Genomic DNA, 18,535 nt, shown 5'->3' with positions numbered 1-18,535 from the left:
TATAAATAAATGTAAAACTAAATCACTCAATGATTGAAAACAGTACATTTAATAAAGATGTAATAAATATAAACCATTTATTTCATACTTGTGCCAAAAACGAAAGTTGATCTTAAAGATTTAGATAAATGTCAAAAATTTCAAATTATAATTACAACGTTTACTCAGTTGATCAGAAAAAAATCAAGATGTTTATTCTTTGTAGAAACCTCCAGTCTCCAGTTTGTGGCATTCAAAAAAAAAATCAGAGGTTTTAAACATGACAAATACTAAAGTAAACCAGTAAATCATCATAACCTGAAATATGCTTCCGTTATATACCTGTGAGTAGACTCAGTAAAGATTGCCAAAATCCTGCAGAACCTTGACATGTCAAATTGTACATTTATTTTAAACAATATAAATAAAGTAAGCAACAAAAAAAAAGTAAAAAAAAGCTTGAGGTGTAGTGGTGTGTAAAGACTGCATCATCGTGTGCCCATTTTTAAACCACACTGCCTCAGACTCTGAGATAAGTGTTGTAATACTTTTTTCTGCCTTAGTTTTGTCAAATGTCACACTTCCCTCCGGGCTGTCTACAAATCCTTCCACAGTGAGAGAAACATACTGACCCGTAACATTCTGCGGGGACCTAAAATCCTTGCCCCCTTTTCTGAGCGTTTAAATCTAACATGCATGCTAAACATACACTGCTTGACAATTTTCTTCGACCATCGCCCCAGTGTAAATTTAGCCCACAGTTGCCCTAAATTAACAGTACTGGTAATTACTAAAATCATTTTTATGTTGCTGTAATAGTTGATTCACCAGTATGCACATGTTCTTTAATAGAAATACCTTTAATGCTAAAATATAATTATTGTTATTATCCATTCATTTTCAGGTTTACTGCTTTACAAAAGTATGAAAAAATAGTAAAGCACATTATTAATATTATTATTTGAGTACGATACCAAATTACACTTAATTACCCGAACAGAGAAATCAGTTTTAGTGGTTTAATGTCTAATAAATTTGTTAAGCACTGTATTTGAAGAATGTGATCATCATTTAGTCAGCGTTCATCGACAAATCCAGGGTAATTACAACTTGGTAATAAGCAAGAATTAAGAATGTGTGAGCAGTATATTTTAGATGCTGACAAAACAAATGTTGGGCCAGTTGATTCTGGATGTAGAAGATATCCATATATTTTGGATATTTAGAACTAGGTGGGGGCTTGGCTCTGAAGTCTCTTAATACTGTGATAAGATCACGGTGAGTCACACCTTTTTCCTCACACTCGACTCCAACATGAGAATGCAATTTTACTCCACAGAGGGGTGCAACAGGGCAGGGATGATACAGAAGCTTCGGGAGACTCCAAGCTTTTCTCACATGTTGATTGGGTCACAAACCAAAGTCGAAGCTTATTTAAAGCACCCAACAGGCTGTTTCGATGTGCCAGACCTTTAGAAAACATGTACAGAGATTGAATATAAATAGTCTATCATTATTTAACTTTACAGTCAGTATTTATATCAAATGAAAATCCATCCAAGATTTTTTTAAGCAACCATGATTGTCCAAAGGTACTAAGAACTTTAATTTAACTAAAAACTTTTCCCATGATTGAATGAGAAGCCATCTACCCCAAAGTAGATGACTTCTACTGATATGCCCTGACAGTGTAGCACCAGCTCTAAAGTTTAATCAGCTGAACGACTCTTTGTTGAATTCGAATGTTGTTCCATTGTATTGAGGTGAGTTACACAGTCGGTGGAGAGTCCTGGAGATGCCCTTCGGTCCGCAGCAGAAAACACCAACACGTTTACTGAAACCACAGAGAAATCAATTTTAACAACAATGTTATACACACGTTTCTACAGCTACGAGACTCACTGGATAGTCCCACTGTACTCACTGTTTGTTGGATTTTCCAATTTCATCAAAGAGTAACTTCCACCTGGGCCGACCAATCTGCATCCTTGATGTGAGTGGGCGGTACTTCTCCTCAGACATGCTCTGCAAAAAAAGCATAAAAAACTAGGATGCTTTGAATTCACATTTGCATTATATGTTACATAAAGTTAATGCTATTACTACTACAGAAAAAAAACATAACAAAGAAACATTTATACTGTTTATGAGAAACATTTTTTGTTTGAGACTTCTATCAGATAAAGTGTACATCTCTCTAAATCAAAAAAGTGAAAAAGTCTGTTTTTTCTCCTGTTTTCTCCTAGAGGCTAAAAGAATGTGGTATCTAATTTAAGGGCCACCAGTGCTGGACATAGCTGTGTCAGTCTACTGTTAGTAGAGCAAAGGAAATTTAGTCACAAAAAGGTGAATGTAAATGAAATGGGAATCAACCAATAAACTGGCTGGTTTGGTGAACCTTAACACAGTTGGAAATTTGGAGCTTTTGGACATTTATTTTATTTTTATTGCAAAAAAGGGCAATTCAAATGCAATCTGCGTCCAGGACAGCAACAACCACAGTCCACAGTAATGTAAAGAGTAGTTTAACAAATTACTTTCTTGGCTAAGTAGTTAAATAATGTATCCTGTTATTTTTGAGAAAAGCAATGAATAATGTGCCAAACATTTTTGAGTAACCCCAAGGCTGATGGGAACACCCAGCGATGTTGTGTGATGCTAAACGGATAAAAAGACTTCGTCTCCCCGTCGGGGAATCGAACCCCGGTCTCCCGCGTGACAGGCGGGGATACTAACCACTATACTAACGAGGAGATAGCGTGGATTCGGCGTATGCCATACAAAAACAGAAGTCGGTCATTGTGACGTTATGCCTATTTGTAATGTATATTTATGTCAATAAGTCCATTGTATGTCCCGTAGCGGACACGGCTAGCTTCAGAATCGACGGCTAACTACTTCCTGTTATACGTCTTTGAAGCTCGCCGCTCGGGCCGCACGCTTAGTTTCTATACGGTAATGTAAATTCTCGGTGGACAAGTCACCGAGGTCACAAAATTTAAAAAAATGAATGAAGTAGGTGCTCGGACCAGAGAGGACCCCAGAGGACTCGAGGCTCCGGACAGTTTAAAATAAGCAAGGGTCCGGTTGGGTCCGACTGACGTAAACTTCGTAATCAGACGTCCACCGCGAGAGTCGCACGAATACGTTCAAAACTCCTCAAAATGTTTTCGATAAACTAATATAACAGAATTATTTTTTTTCTATATTGGTTGGCTGTTACATCGCCTAAAAGAACAAAAGCGTTTGCTTTAATGGAACAGTCTGGAAAACATGCAACAGATACACTTTAAACTGTGCGCTGTAGCTTCTCTCTGTTTGTAAAGCACCGCCCTCTAGTGGGTGGAGTTCTTAAAATCTAACAAAAGATAAACCGAGAAGAGCAAGTGACAATGAAATACAATAAAATTACAAGATTAGCAAAGAGAAACACTGATATGTGTGTGTGTGTGTGTGTGTGTGTGTGTGTGTGTGTGTGTGTGTGTGTGTGTGTGTGTGTGTGCCACAATTACCTGCAAGCTGTCTGGTTGACTGATATACAGTTTCAGATTAAAGTAGTCCGGTCTGTTTTCGTTCCAGAGCTAAATGAAAAACATGGTTTGTAGTGTTGCTGATGTGTATTTGATTTCATTCATAAAGTACGATACAGGATATAAATGCAGCATTTATTTTCTAGATTTTTCTGAAATACAGAAGCAGAGGCGAGACTACAAACAGCCTCAAGACTGTGTGAAACCCAGCAAACAAAAAACAGAGGCTTTTTGCTCAAGTCTACAACTTCTGCTGTCTCACAGACACATACACCTCTGACCTTCGTCTGCCGAATGCCACAAACATTTAGAAAACTTGAATTATAGCTTGCCATTTAATTCCAGCATGATTCATATAACATGAAGGTTCTAACAGCCAGAGTTTGTCCTGACCTTGTGATGCAGAGCACACAGCAGCTCTGCGAACCAGTAAAACGACTGGAGTTCCTTGCAGACCCACACAAAATACAACCTCTGCAACCTGAAACCCATCCAGCCATCACTAGGTGTACAGCAGGAAGGAAGGAAGAAGTCCATTGATAAATGCCCAGTCTGTGCATAATTTATAAGCATATAATATATTTTTGTAAGAACTCACAGCAGCGCCCGCAGCACACAGGCGAACGGGGTGACTCCTATTCCGCCGGCAACACAAAGACTGACATCATAGTTGAATACCTCTTCTGACGGACCTCCAAATGGCCCATCAACATAAACTCTGAACATACAATGTGGACAAAAAAAACAACAACACAAAGAAAACAAAAGATCGTTGGCTGAGAAGATACCAAGATAAATATACACATATGCAATTATATTTCTCCCTTGGGTCAAACACACATAAACATCCTGCATTTGAAATCCTAGTCTGGGTGCAGTTGTGTGTGTGTGTGTGTGTCTGTCTGTCTGTCTGTCTGTGCTCTGGTGTGTGTGAACTGACAAATAGACAGCAATCCCCCAAATACATAAATATCTCCACAACAGCTGCTCGCTCTCTTGTGTGATCAAGAATACACACACAAAAAATTAGACACAAACTTAACTCAATGTAACACAGAATACTGAGAAGATATTACACATGAAACTACGTAAAAGATAAATAACATGAGGGCCATCCATATGAGGCGTGGTTTGTGAGGTTTGCCATTACTGTCACATAATCATGAATACAGGAATCTGTAACACTTCTGAAATATTTATATTCATGGTCAAAATATATTCCATTATTTTTTTTAAAATGAAATTTGTTCCAACACAGGAGACCAAGGGGGTTTGGGCCTTTGATGGTTTGTTTAACTCATCTGACTGTCTATCAAACACAGAGCAGGAAGAGCACTGAGTCAGAGGTCAAAAGGTTGAAACCTTCAGCCATTCTGGGATTCTGAGCCTTCATGAGAAATCAAGTCAGCCACATTATTTAAGCAGACACACACAGAAACGTACTTGGGGTATCTCCTCTTTTGGGCCATGGGAAGGATCTCCATGTCTATCCTTGGCTCAGGAAGCAGCAGCTGTGTGAATCGTTCTGAGGACAGAGGAGAGGAGATCGTTTCAGGCATGGTGTGATTTGTGAAAAAACCAGAGGGATCTCCTAATGATCACATATACTCTCAAGCCTATTAGAATATTTAGATACATAATGCTTCTGTCAATGTAACTTCCATCTATTCATTTTCTACTGCTTATCTGGGTCAAAGTTGCAGGGGCATGAGTCTGAGCAGAGAATCCCAGACTTGCATCACCTCAGCCTCCTGCAGCTCATCCAGGGTGACACAGAATTGTTTCCACGCCAGCTGTGAGATGTAATCTCTCCAGCGAGTCCTGGTTCTGCCCCAGGGGTCTCCTCTCACTAGGACATACTACAAATACCTCACCTGGGAGGCGTCCAGGAAGCATCCTAGTCAGATCCCTCAACTAACTCAGCAGACTCTTTTCGATGTGCAGGAGCAGCAGCTCTATTCTGACGCCCTCTAAATTGTCCGACCTCCTCATCCTGTCCCTTCGAGTCCCTTGAAACCCTTATATTGATGCTATGATTATTATTCCTTGTAATGCACTAATATCCTTATTCTTTCTCCGATTTATTCAAAAACTGAGAAAAAGAAGGCAGAAATGGACAAGAGGAATCAATGGTTGCAATAGTTGTTAGTTTAAGTTGCAGGCTGCGTCAAGGTGACGTGTTCTTACATTTCCAAGGAGTTGCACGTCAGATTAGGTTGCAGGTAGGGTTATAGGGTTTTAGAAGTGTTTGCAGTTACAAAGTAGCTACGGCATGAATTTCCTACTGAAGCATAAATTCCCAGTAAGAGTTCATAAATTTTTGAAAATTAATTGGCCTGTAACACATTTCCAGCATCATAGGCTACAGGTCCTAACTCATGAATGTCAGTACTGATCTTTCCACTCAAAAACACACTTTATAGCTGCAGGATGTGGCAGTCAGCAGTCCTGGTGCAAAGCTGCAATTCAACAAGTTAAAAAAATATGCACATCTCACCTTTGTGGGGAATTCTCAAGTGAACAATCAGACAAGCATATATTTCTAGAAATTATTTATGAGTCTGCTGTTGCTCTGGTTCATTTGTCTTTTATTTAGTTAGTTGTAATTTTTACTCTGAATGAATGGTGCTGATTGGCCTACTGGAATGCTGAAAAGTGACAGGCAGTGTCATCTGTCACTGATCATAAGTACTGAAAATGAAAATACATTTCTGATTTTGTTCTTGTTCCCATTATAGACCGTTTTCAGATGTTGACACACACATACCCGGGGAGGTTAAAAATCGAATTACTCATGTACTCCATGTCAGGACTAATGAGCTGCAGTACTCATTGCATCACGTTAGTGTTTATCCTCGGCGTGCCTAAATTTCAGAAACAACTAATGACTGCAACGTAACCTCACATATGCCACATATCAGTACAAAGCCCCATCAGTCACCCTTTTATGATCTTAAATATAACCAGAAAAAAATGCAGAGTTGGAGGATACAAGATAAACAAACAAAAATACGCTGATGCGGGACAAAAAGGCTGAGGGAGAAGCTTGTGCTCAAAAGATCAAAATGCTTAGAAAAACCTTATATGGAGCTGCTTCAAAATAAATCTAGCAACAGTATCTATATGTGATATATGTCCCAACACTGGTCATGAGCAATGCAACTAAAAGTACAGATATCGTTACCATGCAGAGATGTAGGCCCTTTCAGTACATCATTTCTGTCCTTCTCATTTCATCCTGTCATCCAGGATGATTAACTTCCCTTGGTGTGTATTAGGGTGTGTACCAAAGCAAGTGGAAAGGACAGTAAGTGTTTTAGCCAGAACTTCCACTAAAAGATATTTCCTTAAAGTTGGCTGCATGGTAACCAGTCCCTTTTCCTGAACAGACTGCACATACTGTGTCCAAATGACATCAAGTCCTCGTTCTGGTTTTATTAGTTAATGGAGTTCAAGAATGGTAAAAACTGCATTCTTGCCATTTTTAACATTCTTGAACTCCATTAACTAATGTGTCATCTAGGAAGATGATGAACCTGTGGGAACAATCTTGGCCTTGAGGTAAAGAAGGAGTCTTGCACACACTCACTCACACACACAAGGAGAAAAAAACAGGGGATGATTACACACATCAGAATGCAGCTCTTCAGAAATGTGTCCTCAGCAGAGAGAACAAAACAAAACAGCTTCCATCCTGTCAGCTTTGATAGGGAATAGAAACTGTGTGTCACTCTTTTCTCTGTGTGTGTGTGTGTGTATGTGTGAGCCCACCAGTCCAGTCTCCCACAACTCGCAGATGGATGCCCAAAGTTTCCTTGTTCTCTGTGGGACACTGTGAGGAGTTAAAGGGCTGACAGTTACTCAAAATACAAACACACACGTTAGAGACACGTGCAGCTAACACAAGAAAAACTGGCATACACACAAACACATGGGTCAGCACATATACAATACATAGCTATAGCTCTTTTCACTAAATTTAACAATCTACACACACACACACACACACATTGATGGACACACACACGCACGGCCTTCCTGTTGGCAGACAGTGTTACTAGCCTCAGGGGTCTGTCTGCTCTCTGTCAGAGTGATTCTCTACCCTCCTCCTCAAAGCTCTATAACACACCAGGCATAGGCATGCACAGTTATTGTGCTCCTTTGTGGGAATCAGTGGGTTTTGTATGTGGCTGCGTGTGTGTGTGTGTGTGTGTGTGTGTGTTTGTGTGTAAATGATTCCATCCCTTCCTGCTGTGCGAGCATACAGGGATTTCTTTATCTTCTCCTACTGTATCATGGAATCTGAACTAATCCCGTAAGCATCAATACACAGCGTGAAACACAATATTACTGCACAGCCCAGGTGTCAGTCAAGTGCCAGTCATCAGCAGAGGGTGTGTTGAGTATCTACTAATAAACATCTGCATTCACATGTGTATACAGAATATATGTGTGCTTGCACTGTGTCACGACAGAGGAATGCGTTAAAGCGGGCTGCAGTAGGTCTTACCATTGTGAGCGTGAAGGGATGGTTCTCAAATGAGGAGACACCTGGGCAGTTAAGAAGAATATGCTGAGAAAAAAGAGGAGGACGGGAAGTCGCAGAGAGCCAGCAGGATGTAAAAGAAGGAGGACGGGGGGATTAGAGAGGGGGTATGTCGAGAGAAAGAAATCATCAGATGAATCAAACGAGTGGAATTTCCCTTCTCTCCAAAAAGCAGCAGATATTTGACCAACTCACCTGTCCAGGTCGAGCTTTGAAGTTCTTTTTCAGCATGCGCAACTCCACGACATCACAAGGGTGCCTGATGACTGTCACTATGGTAACAGGGTCACGGCTCTGGATGTAGCGGTAGAAACGCTCCACACAGTAGAGACAGAGAGGACCAGACACCCACAGCCACGTCTACAGAAACAACACAGCACAAACCAGGCATATGGGATAGATAATGAAAGCAGTTTCACAAAGACAGCTTTATGTCATGTGTGTTGCTCTCCTGAGTTTATTTTTTTTGCGATGTCACTATGTTACAAGATCTCAGCAGTTACTCTGGTGTGACCCCAACACTGTCACATAAAAGGAAAGATCTGAAAAATCAATGACTTAATAGCTCATGTGGCTCATGATCCATCACAGTTCCTGGTTACTGAAACGAGTGGACTACAGAAAGAAAAAGTTTTGTTGGTTCCAACTTTGTTTGGTCTTTTTGTAGATAATGGCTCCCACTGTGGTTCTCTGGACTCTCAAAATCTTAGAAATTGCTTTGTAATTCTTTCCAGACTGAAAGATATCAGTGACTTTGCTGTTTATCTTGAGATTCTTAAGATCATGACATGATGTGTCATTTTTTAAAATCTTTCACTTTACTTCACTTTGTCAGACAGGCTGTATTTAAGTGATTTCTTGATTCAACAGGTCTGGGAGCTATCAGGCTTGAGTGAGGCTAGCTTTCCAGAAACTCTGCTTTATCGCAGTTAATTCACGATTTAACAAGCAGAGAGTGATTTCATTTATTTTGCCCAGTCAGTTAAGTCTTTATTTAAAAAGTGCATTTTGTATTTACTCCCACAAAGGGGGCAAATACTTTCGCGCAGCACTGTAAGCAAACCAATGACTGCTGCCGCTGTTCTGGTGGTATCAGTATTTGAAAAGTGGCTTGAATCATGAGGCTTGGCGACTGGAATCTTTGCATAATAAAGGCCATTCAAACTACAGCAGCCGAATTTTCCCTCGGGAATGTATCTAAGTCGGCGAATGTTAGTACAGAAATGTGTACCAGGTATTTTCTATCAAAGCTTTGTAATTCCATCAGCCTGCTCCCCATCACAATAACCCGAGGAGTCTGAATCAAATCCAGCTGAAAAGAGAGAGTACGCTCACAAGAATAAATACTAAATCGACTGATATCACAGTGTGAGGTTTTTCTCTTCCTTTCTGTTGGCAGTTACCTGTAACAGACTAATTGCTCGCAGCTTCAGTAAAGCCCTGGGAGCACAACTGTACTTAAGGGGGGATTTATGGAACCAGCTCGTTGCTTAACGACCAAGTGCAAACACATCATCACACACGCAGGAGGAAACACACACAAAAACAGGCCTTGATGTAGAGAAAGGATGCAGCCCCTTCCTAGCAGTATTACACCCCTGCTCAATGGGACCAGCTCCTACCAACACTTCCCAAATACCCAGCATTCATCCAAAAGCCCCAACCACAAACCCTAAAACACTGACGAAGACTTAAACAAACATTTCCTTCAACTCAAACCAAAACACAAACACATGTAAATATGCTCATAACACACATGCCTGGACCACTCACACACACACACACACACACACACACACACACACACACACACACACACACACTCTGACCTGGGGATAATGTGGCTGGAAGCGAGCGTCCTCGTTGCATCGCCTCTCCTCTTCTTCACTCGTGTCCAGTTCATCTCCCTGCTGCTCGGTGCTGCTCTGGTTGGCTCTGAAGCAACCAGGGGGGTGTGCCTCTATGTTGGTCTGATACTTTAGAGCTCCACTGATGAAAACAACATAATGTTTTCATCAGTCACACTTTAGCACATTTACTCATCACTCTTTTACGACTACTCAGGCAAAATAGATTTAAAATGAAAACTAGGGGCTGACAGTTCAACCACACAGAAGAACAAACAGGCGCGAACAAGCACTTGGCTGAATGGGATGACTAGTACCTGCATTTGAATTTCACCTGAAAGACTTTCAGTTCCTTGGAAAAAGAAATGACTCTGTGTGTTGCATAAGTGTAGAGGGGAAACCCAAACACCCACATGCACTGTTAGTGCTACCTACCCAACCATGTGTATCATCAGGATGACGTAGAAAACAATGAAGAGGTTGTGTGTGTACCAGAAGATCTCATAGTTGGACATGCTGTAATAAATTACAAGACGATCAGAGTTTACTAAGGACATGATGTACAGACTCCCAGCTCAGAGCCTGAGTGAGGAGAACATCAAAGATCAGTAAAGAGGTCGTTACACAGAACAACCCCCCATAAACACTGCAGACAACAACCAAGCTCTGTATTCTCCCTTTTCGAATGCAGCTCTTTTTAAATGGTAACTAAGATATACACAACGTGGCTAAGATATCCTGTTACACCCAACAATGTCATACGATTCTTCTGGTTCTGTACTAACCAAAACATAGCTTAATCTGTCAATCATTCTCCAGAAACAACAACTAAACACAGCATAAATCTCTTTTAAGAACTTAAAAGAGAAACTATTAGAGCAACGTATCGCTCTCTGGCATGCAGTACAAAGCTCTGTTGTTTCTCTGAGTTAACTGTACTTGATCATGAAGTGGAATGATGCTAGAAGAGATTACTCAAGCTATCCCAATCTATCATTCCTGGGAAAGTGGAAGGAATCTTTGGAGAGGAAAGTTCCATTTCAAAAAATAAATACATAAAATTATTGCATCTTGGAATTCATTTCATGCATATTCTCACTTGAAATAAATTAAACACTGTGGCCCGTGACTTTTTCTTTTTTTTACATTAAGCTGTAAAAGTGGGCTTCTCTTCAAAGTCGTTAGATGAGATCATAGAGCACACATTTTCTCCTCCATGGGCATCGTAACGCAAAGCTTCTCACAACTCAACACTTTCTAATGTTAAAGGCAACAGGGAGCAGACATGAAGGTACTGCAATCCGTAAAACATAAATAACCTTGGAGACTTTAAAGTAAGTTCATATCTGTGGATCACTGACTCATTAAGCAGGTATTCTTCTGCTGTGCAGCCGCCATCATCCCACCACTCCAGCCACTTAGCCAAATTCTTATCTAAAGCCTTAAGTGGTCTGGAAAAGCCTCTTATCCCCTGTTCAATTACCGAGGAAATCAGGGAGACCGTTCGGAAGACTAATACACGTATAGTGAGTGACCCACTATGACCTGAATAAGGACAGAGCTGTGATTTTCTCTCCCACAACCTTCTGTTATTGTGCCTCCTCATGGTCTCCAGCTTACATTTCACTTTGACTAACACAAAATGAGTCATGAGCTCAGACAGAAAGAGAAAAGCGAAGAAACACAACACAGAGATACTGATGTCTCGCCTTCTGTCTGACAGACAGACATAAATACAAATCATGTTTGTATCGAGGAACGGAGACGTGGAGCCGGGCTCCAATTCATCCCAATTACAGTTGCTCATCAAGTCTATGAGGGTTCTTTCTTCGCTTCTATTAATACAAAGACTATGATGACTATTATAATGGTGGTCTGATTTAGCCTACCGTACACAGTAGGAGGAGGATATGAACATCAGGAAGAGGATGAGGACCAGCAGCACACCAGTGACTCCTGGGACTAAAGACAATAACTCAGTTACAGAATGGAGACAAACCCAACAAAGTACTTAGGGGTCACAAACATACATATAAAAATACACATAAGGGAATTGTCTGCTCACACGTTTAAAGCAATATTTGCCATTTAATTTAATATAAAAACTGAATTTCAAAAACACAACATGACTTCCTATTCTTTCTAAAGCCACTAATCTGTACCATAGTGCATGACAAAGAGTAGTCCTTACTTGTGGTCAGAATAATCAGCATGGGGTCCTAGGAAAGAAAGCAGAAAATAAGAATTGTGTTCACTCTTCTGCATCTGTTTCTGTGAGGACCGATGAAGAGTTTTTGATCTCACAGAGGAAGCCAAGTCTGTGCTTTGGAGAGAAAACTGTCTGCAGGCTTCTTTCCAACACATCACTTCAGCTGGTGACTTTCTAGAATGTTCTTGAAGGTGAGCTAATCAGCAGACAAAATCTCCAGACGACTAGCTTTGGCTAAAAGTGTGGACATATTTGGATATTTCCCTCACTTGCTCAAACAGGTTGATGCTTTCAGATTTAGAGATTGGTGTGCTTCACAATGAATGCTTCTCTGATTATGTAACAGTAGCTTAAGCTTTGATATAAAAGACAGTTAATCATCTGGCAATCCAGCAATCATGTTTTCTTTTAGTGGATGTTTTACATTGTGAATGACCAGGTGTGCAGGACTGTTTTGCTCATGTGCTCCAGATGTGGTCAGACAACAGGTTTCAAGCATGTCTTGAAACTGGAAGCACAGGGTTTGCGGTGGGACGTGTCACTGTGATGGTGAGTTCAGGGGGGTGTGCTTGAGTCTCACCTCTCCTCTGTAGCGAGCCAAATTGAGAGCCGGAAAGTCATCTGAGTATCTCACACTGAATCTGACAACATTAACCAGGTGGGCAGAAACGTGCATAACTAGAGGAGAAACAAAACGTTACACTGTGCTGATTTAAAACACATTTAGTGCGCACATACAAGACTTCAAACAGACACGCTCTCACTTAATTATACATGTTCAAATGAACTGCCGTCAGAAACTCATACAAACATTTCTTTGTCTATTCAGCAAAAACTCAGCAAAACAACCTCCCCACTTACTAGCTGGCACACACACACACACACACACAGGACACACACTCCTAGCTGACATCATGGCCAAACCACGCAGTTGTTCAACAGCTGATGGAATTAGAGGGTGTGATCACGAGACACAAGGGTCCTATTTTCCCTACTCACATCCTTCGTCACTCCCACTGCCTCCTCTATTGCTCTCTTTTCTTTCCTCCTCCTCTCCGTCTGTCTCTCCCGCTGCCTCCCTTTGTAGTCATTTGTTGTCTCTGAGTTTTGTTTTTCAGCACATGAGAACTTTGCCCCGGGGTTGGGGGCGGGGGGACGCATATGCATAGGGAACTGCTGAGTAATGTTTAATGAGTTGAGAGGTGAGTGATGATGAAGATAAAAGAAGAACTTAAGTTTACAGGCAAAGAACATTCTGCTGCCAAAATCTCAGCCGATCAACCCAGGCTGGAATATCCGTGAAACCACAGAATGGAAGATTTTAACCGACGTTCCCAGTCCCCAGATAATGGATTGCTTCTTTCTGACCATTTTGGTTTTAAGTAAAATGTCACTCCAACTGTTATATGGGCCGTGATAAAATGTGCTCTGAAGAAAATACAGGCATTCTGTTTCTATTTAATGCAAGTTAGCATGCTGATGTATGAATGTAAGCTGGTGAACATCAGCCTTTCTCTTCCATGGAGATGAACCTGCTTAATAAGCAATCAAGTAACGCAGTTTGATTGGTTAAACACTCTCAGCTGATGAATGAATGGCCTTATTTATCACTTTATCAGTAATCAGTAATGCATAATTTTGACAATCATCGTCTGGCCAGCTCGTCTCCGCAACCACCATTAATCACATTAATTAGTCAGATATTTAGAGCGAGGCAGGACCTTTTTACAATGCCCGAATCTCTGCTGCAGGAAAGCTCACAGCATGTGGCTTACCACTAACTTTACCTGCGGTTCAGCTTTTTGTGACACATGCAAGTAACTATAAGAAACAGCAATGCCGGTCAGGCTTCCCAGAAACATATGAATGAATAAGAGGAAGACCCCTGCAAAGAAGAGAGCCACTGGACCCACGGCTGCTTGAGGCTCCCATGATGTCATAGGAGACCCATAAGAATAACATACACACAGGACACGTAGACAGTAAAAAGAAACACAAACAGCAAGAAGAGCATCACAGCTGGTTCAGCAGAAATGCTGAGCTAGCATGGATTCATGTGTACACATTCAGCACACAGACTAACACAGACAGGCACACAGTGATACATGAATGAATATGAGGCAGGGTGACGAGTGACAGCTTTTACCAGAAAAGATGCAGATGGCAACGCCACACGCCACATGAAAGGTCTTGGACTTGTCCAGCAGTCTGCGTGTCTTTCTGCTTGATATCTGCATCAGTGTGTGTGTCACACAGACAATAGTATTATTCACGTGGCTGGGATTCAATGAAAACACCAACTAATCCTCTTCCTTCTACCCTAATCAAGACTGCAATCCTTTTATGTTTCTATATTCATATTTGCCTCTGTATTTTTTAGCAGTTCTTTTACAATATATGAGTCGCTTTTACAGAATAAGCCCCACAACCTGTTTTCACTGATACAACCAAACCCACTTGGAAGTTCTTCTTCCCGTCCCTAAAAACTCCAATGATCCATCCAAGCTGTAGTATTTCTTACCATCCGTGTTCCTCGTACAAAGGTCACCAGAGAGCGGCACATGGGCAAAAGCACCAAGCTGCAGTTCAGGTTTAGCACAGTTGCAGATGCCCTGCTGATGCACAATCCTAGCTGGGAAAGACACACACACACACAGACACACACACATACATTGTTAGGCAAGTTGCCAACACTAGGCCTCATTTGGTGGGTGTAAAGTGGCCTGGTGGATTAAGGTGCACATTTTTGATTATTCCCATTCAGATATCAGCTATTCAATCATGGCCAATTGAATAGCTCGTAGTGCTAGATAAAACTACCTTTGTCTTTCTCAGAATAGAGAGCTAAGGACCCCTTTAGGAGTCTGTTAGTCTTTAAATGGAAGACATTCATTTATTTTGAAAGTCATCCAGTTTTTGGCTTTAAAAAGAGATTTAAAAAGACTGGAAAACACTGTTTATTCTCTAAGTATACACTCAAAGACTCTTCTGACTACACCACTGTTTTGCCACCACTTGCAAGTTTTACAGTCTGTCATCCTTTCAGTACAGAGCAGGTTATGTAGAGGCCCCTAACAAGTTGATGACAAGTGGACAGTTTACCTGAAGCGACACAGGGGGGACGTCTGCTGTGTAATGTGGTTTTACAAATCTTAATCTTAGAGCTCGACAATCGAAGCTGTTTTCAAGCTTAAAAGCCGGACGTCCTTTGGCATCTTGTAAACACAGCACATTTAAACACTTTCTTGGCAGCCTGAGCGTGCGCTGCAGGTGCCGTCTCTTCTGATTATCCCCAAGAAACTGAAATGACTGGTGTGAGAGATGAAGGTAAGCACAGATCAAAGACGGAGAGCGCGTCTGAAACTGGAGTCCAGCCTTTGAAGGGATGGGGGATTTAAATAGCGGTAAAGATTTGTGATGGCTGTAAGAGATGCAACATAATATAGGAAGTGCGCTTAAAACAATGTGATTCCTTAAGGCGGCAGCAGCTTCTGGTCAGTCACCAGTTTCAAGTGATTAGCTGTCACAGTGTGCTGTACAACAGATGCTGAAATATAAGAATGTGGTGAAACAACTGGTCAAGAGTTAAAATCTACATATAGCAGATGATGGGGGAAGACCAGCATGCTTATAAATCAGACGCCTACACCTTTGAAAGACTTCCCACACACACACGTTCACTCAGCATACCTTACTAAGAACAGCTGACGCCAAAACCAAGCAGGAGGTCTGATATCCTCCCTGCTTTCTGTACATCCCCAAAACCCGATTTACACAGGTGAAGGAGAAAAGTTGGATAAATGAAGTTTGAGCTGGATTCAGTTTGCCTTCGAAATACATCTCCGTCTTGCATGTACACACGTACACGTGCAGACACACACATAAGCTTAAGCCCTCTGGTAAGGCATTCAGTCAAGCCAGCAGCGTGCCCACACTTGCCCCTCTCTCCCCTTTGCTATCCACTGTACACGCAGTGCAATAGCTCGCACATGCTGCTCGCTGCCACATCTAATTTTATCACTTCCTTTGTTTTTTTCATCTGCTGGCTTTTCATACTAGCTTTAACAACTTCATTTACAAATACTCGTACTGTATTATATGTGCTAAACTTTGTTCTTGGCACATTTCAGTTATCACTTTGGAGTTTGTTCAGCACAATTTGATATATTTTTAAACACAGAATCCAGGTGAGTGCTTTTGTTTTTGCTATATTTGCATAAAAAATGTGATTTTTGGGAGAAAATCACAGATCTGGTGCAGAAGTAATGACTGCAATTATTATTTCCAAAGACAAGGAACTTTTTCACTCACACAAGCATGCATCGAGAGTCACACACCCACGCCCACAGAGACACCATTGAGACCTTGTGACAAAAATTACACCACATGAGCGAGCAGGCATTAAAATCTAAACCTGATTCTATGTGTGTGTGACTGGTTGACCCAGCTCATGTCCCTGCTGCCTGGTTCTGGAGGTCACAATAACAAGCCAATACACGTGGTGCTTTTATCTCTTCCTTAACAACAATAAGAATCAAATTTTTCACAGAAAATAGTGTAAAAGTCACACACACAACCTTGTTTAGTTGTGGAATTATGAAGAGCACTGTAGGTCTACTGAATAAAGCTACTGTCAGCGGTTCCCTTACTCACAAGAACCAGGGATTTTTCACTTATCAGCCAAAATATGTGAATCACTACATCATGGAGCTACACTTTGTAGGCCTTATGAAGGTACATGATTTATAACTAATCTCAAATGATATGGTGGAAATGACAGGGCAGAGGAAAAAGCGTGATTTCAGAAGACGAAAGTCACTTATACGTTTCTCACAGCTGGTAAAAACACAGCTGCTACTTATATCATTAAGAGTGACCTTGTTATTTTCAGTTTTCTTTTGTGAATGTTAGCTGGCATCAACAATATCATGACCCTCAGGGTCACTGATGAGTTTTTCCTGTCTCACATGACAAGATGTACAAAAATAAAAATCTTGAAAAATCTGTTTATGTCTAATCAAACATATGCAGCTAAGAAAGGGTTTGATGTAAGGGCTCAGTAAAGGGTCCGTTTCCTTCTTTAAGCTTGGTTCAAAACAACACATCTAGAAAGTGCATGTAAATGTATCAGGTCTCACCCCCAGCATCTTGTAGAGGTAGTGGTATTGCTGTCCAGTGAAGTAGAGCAGGAAGGTGCTGATGAACAGCCAGGTGTTAACTCCCAGCCACAGAATCTACCCCCACACACACGCAGAGAGACACACACACACACACGGAACACATCATCACAAACAGCACAAGAAATTGCCTGTAAACGTCTCGTGCACATCTGTATCTGAGTTCAGGCCACAGCTGCCCTACAATAGCCAAGCAGACTGCATGGATACAACATGTACTAAACACAGTAACTGAGCAGCAACAGATTCATTTGAGCGTTCTTGGAGAATTGTGTAAGTTAAAGATAAATAACAGATATATTAACGAGTCAGTTAACAGATTTAAGTGGAGATGGGTGGTTTTCAAATGTCAGACAAAAACTTTCCCCACCAGGACGAAGTACTTCCCTCCTTCGTTGGCCACCCAGCTCCGCGCCGACACAACCATGATGCCTTCAGGGGCTCAGCAGCTGCCCAAACTTTTCACCAAAGCTCCGGTGCGGTCAAGATCTCAGAGACTCGTCCTCCCTGCAGCTCTGCCTCAGTCTGTATGCCAGACTGCAGTGTCCACAGAGCAGCCGGTGCCTGCTCAGTCCAACCTCCCAGGAACTCCTCCGTTCACAGTGCATTTTCACTTTTTAGCCACCACAGCTCTTTCTCTCTCTGCCCCTCTCACCAGTCCCCCCATGAACGACACGCAAGGACATTAAGACAGCAGCTTCCCTAAAACATCGTGAATTTATAAAAATACACAGGACGTGCTCATTGAAACCACAAACACACTTGGGGGGAACAATAAACTACGATTAATCGCACCTTGCTGCGTTTTTCTGGCACTAGAGGGCGCTATAGACAAGCGTATCCCCGTGAAGTCTCCCATCTTTGACTCTTATAAGGTACTTTTAAAAAATTATACTTACACTTTTAATCACACATTTTAATTGCTGTTTTTTAATTACAAAGAGTTGCAAAGTTGAAGTTTATTTGAAGCCGGAGTGTCACACTCTTTCTTTTGTCTGATCTGAAGTGGGGTTGGTAGGTCGATAATCAAAGGAGCTTGCAAAGAAAAGCGTCTGGACTTCTTTAAGTTGCTTGAAGACGTTTCACCTCTCATCCGAGAAGCTTCTTCAGTTCTAAGGTCAAAGGTCAAAGAACTGAAGAAGCTTCTCGGATGAGAGGTGAAACGTCTTCAAGCAACTTAAAGAAGTCCAGACGCTTTTCTTTGCAAGCTCCTTTGACTACGATGACCTGGATGACTGAGAACCTTC

General features: G+C 41.4%; 1 protein-coding gene and 1 non-coding gene across 3 annotated transcripts; both read right to left on the bottom strand.

Moving 5' to 3' along the window:
- Positions 1-53: 53 nt before the first annotated feature.
- nox4 (NADPH oxidase 4) lies at positions 54-17,885 on the bottom strand. Of its 2 annotated transcripts, none has more exons than XM_086261354.1 (18): positions 17,659-17,885; positions 17,250-17,345; positions 14,633-14,743; positions 14,258-14,342; positions 12,692-12,789; positions 12,094-12,121; positions 11,792-11,864; positions 10,338-10,418; positions 9,885-10,044; positions 8,251-8,415; positions 8,020-8,082; positions 7,281-7,341; positions 4,953-5,034; positions 4,108-4,227; positions 3,903-4,011; positions 3,492-3,560; positions 1,904-2,004; positions 54-1,813 (listed from the first exon to the last, which is right to left on the bottom strand). In XM_086261354.1, the coding sequence occupies exons 1-18, from the start codon at positions 17,713-17,715 to the stop codon at positions 1,693-1,695; spliced, it is 1,680 nt and encodes a 559-aa protein (XP_086117480.1). In that variant the 5' UTR covers positions 17,716-17,885; the 3' UTR covers positions 54-1,692. The 2 variants fall into 2 exon arrangements, with proteins under 2 accessions (XP_086117480.1, XP_086117481.1); XM_086261355.1 differs by having other exon boundaries at positions 14,633-14,739; positions 17,659-17,676.
- On the bottom strand, positions 2,661-2,732 carry trnad-guc (transfer RNA aspartic acid (anticodon GUC)). Its single transcript has one exon. It is a non-coding gene; the product is annotated as a tRNA-Asp (tRNA).
- Positions 17,886-18,535: the final 650 nt, after the last annotated feature.

Source organism: Aulonocara sp. 'chitande type north' Nkhata Bay, linkage group LG14 (genome assembly GCF_057382095.1).
Source record: "Aulonocara sp. 'chitande type north' Nkhata Bay isolate Kocher_YH1m ecotype deep benthic linkage group LG14, A_spYH_male_GT1.1, whole genome shotgun sequence".
Classification (NCBI taxonomy): domain Eukaryota; kingdom Metazoa; phylum Chordata; class Actinopteri; order Cichliformes; family Cichlidae; genus Aulonocara; species Aulonocara sp. 'chitande type north' Nkhata Bay.
Note: the sequence above shows the minus strand (reverse complement) of the source record. Positions and strands in the feature narration are given on the sequence as shown.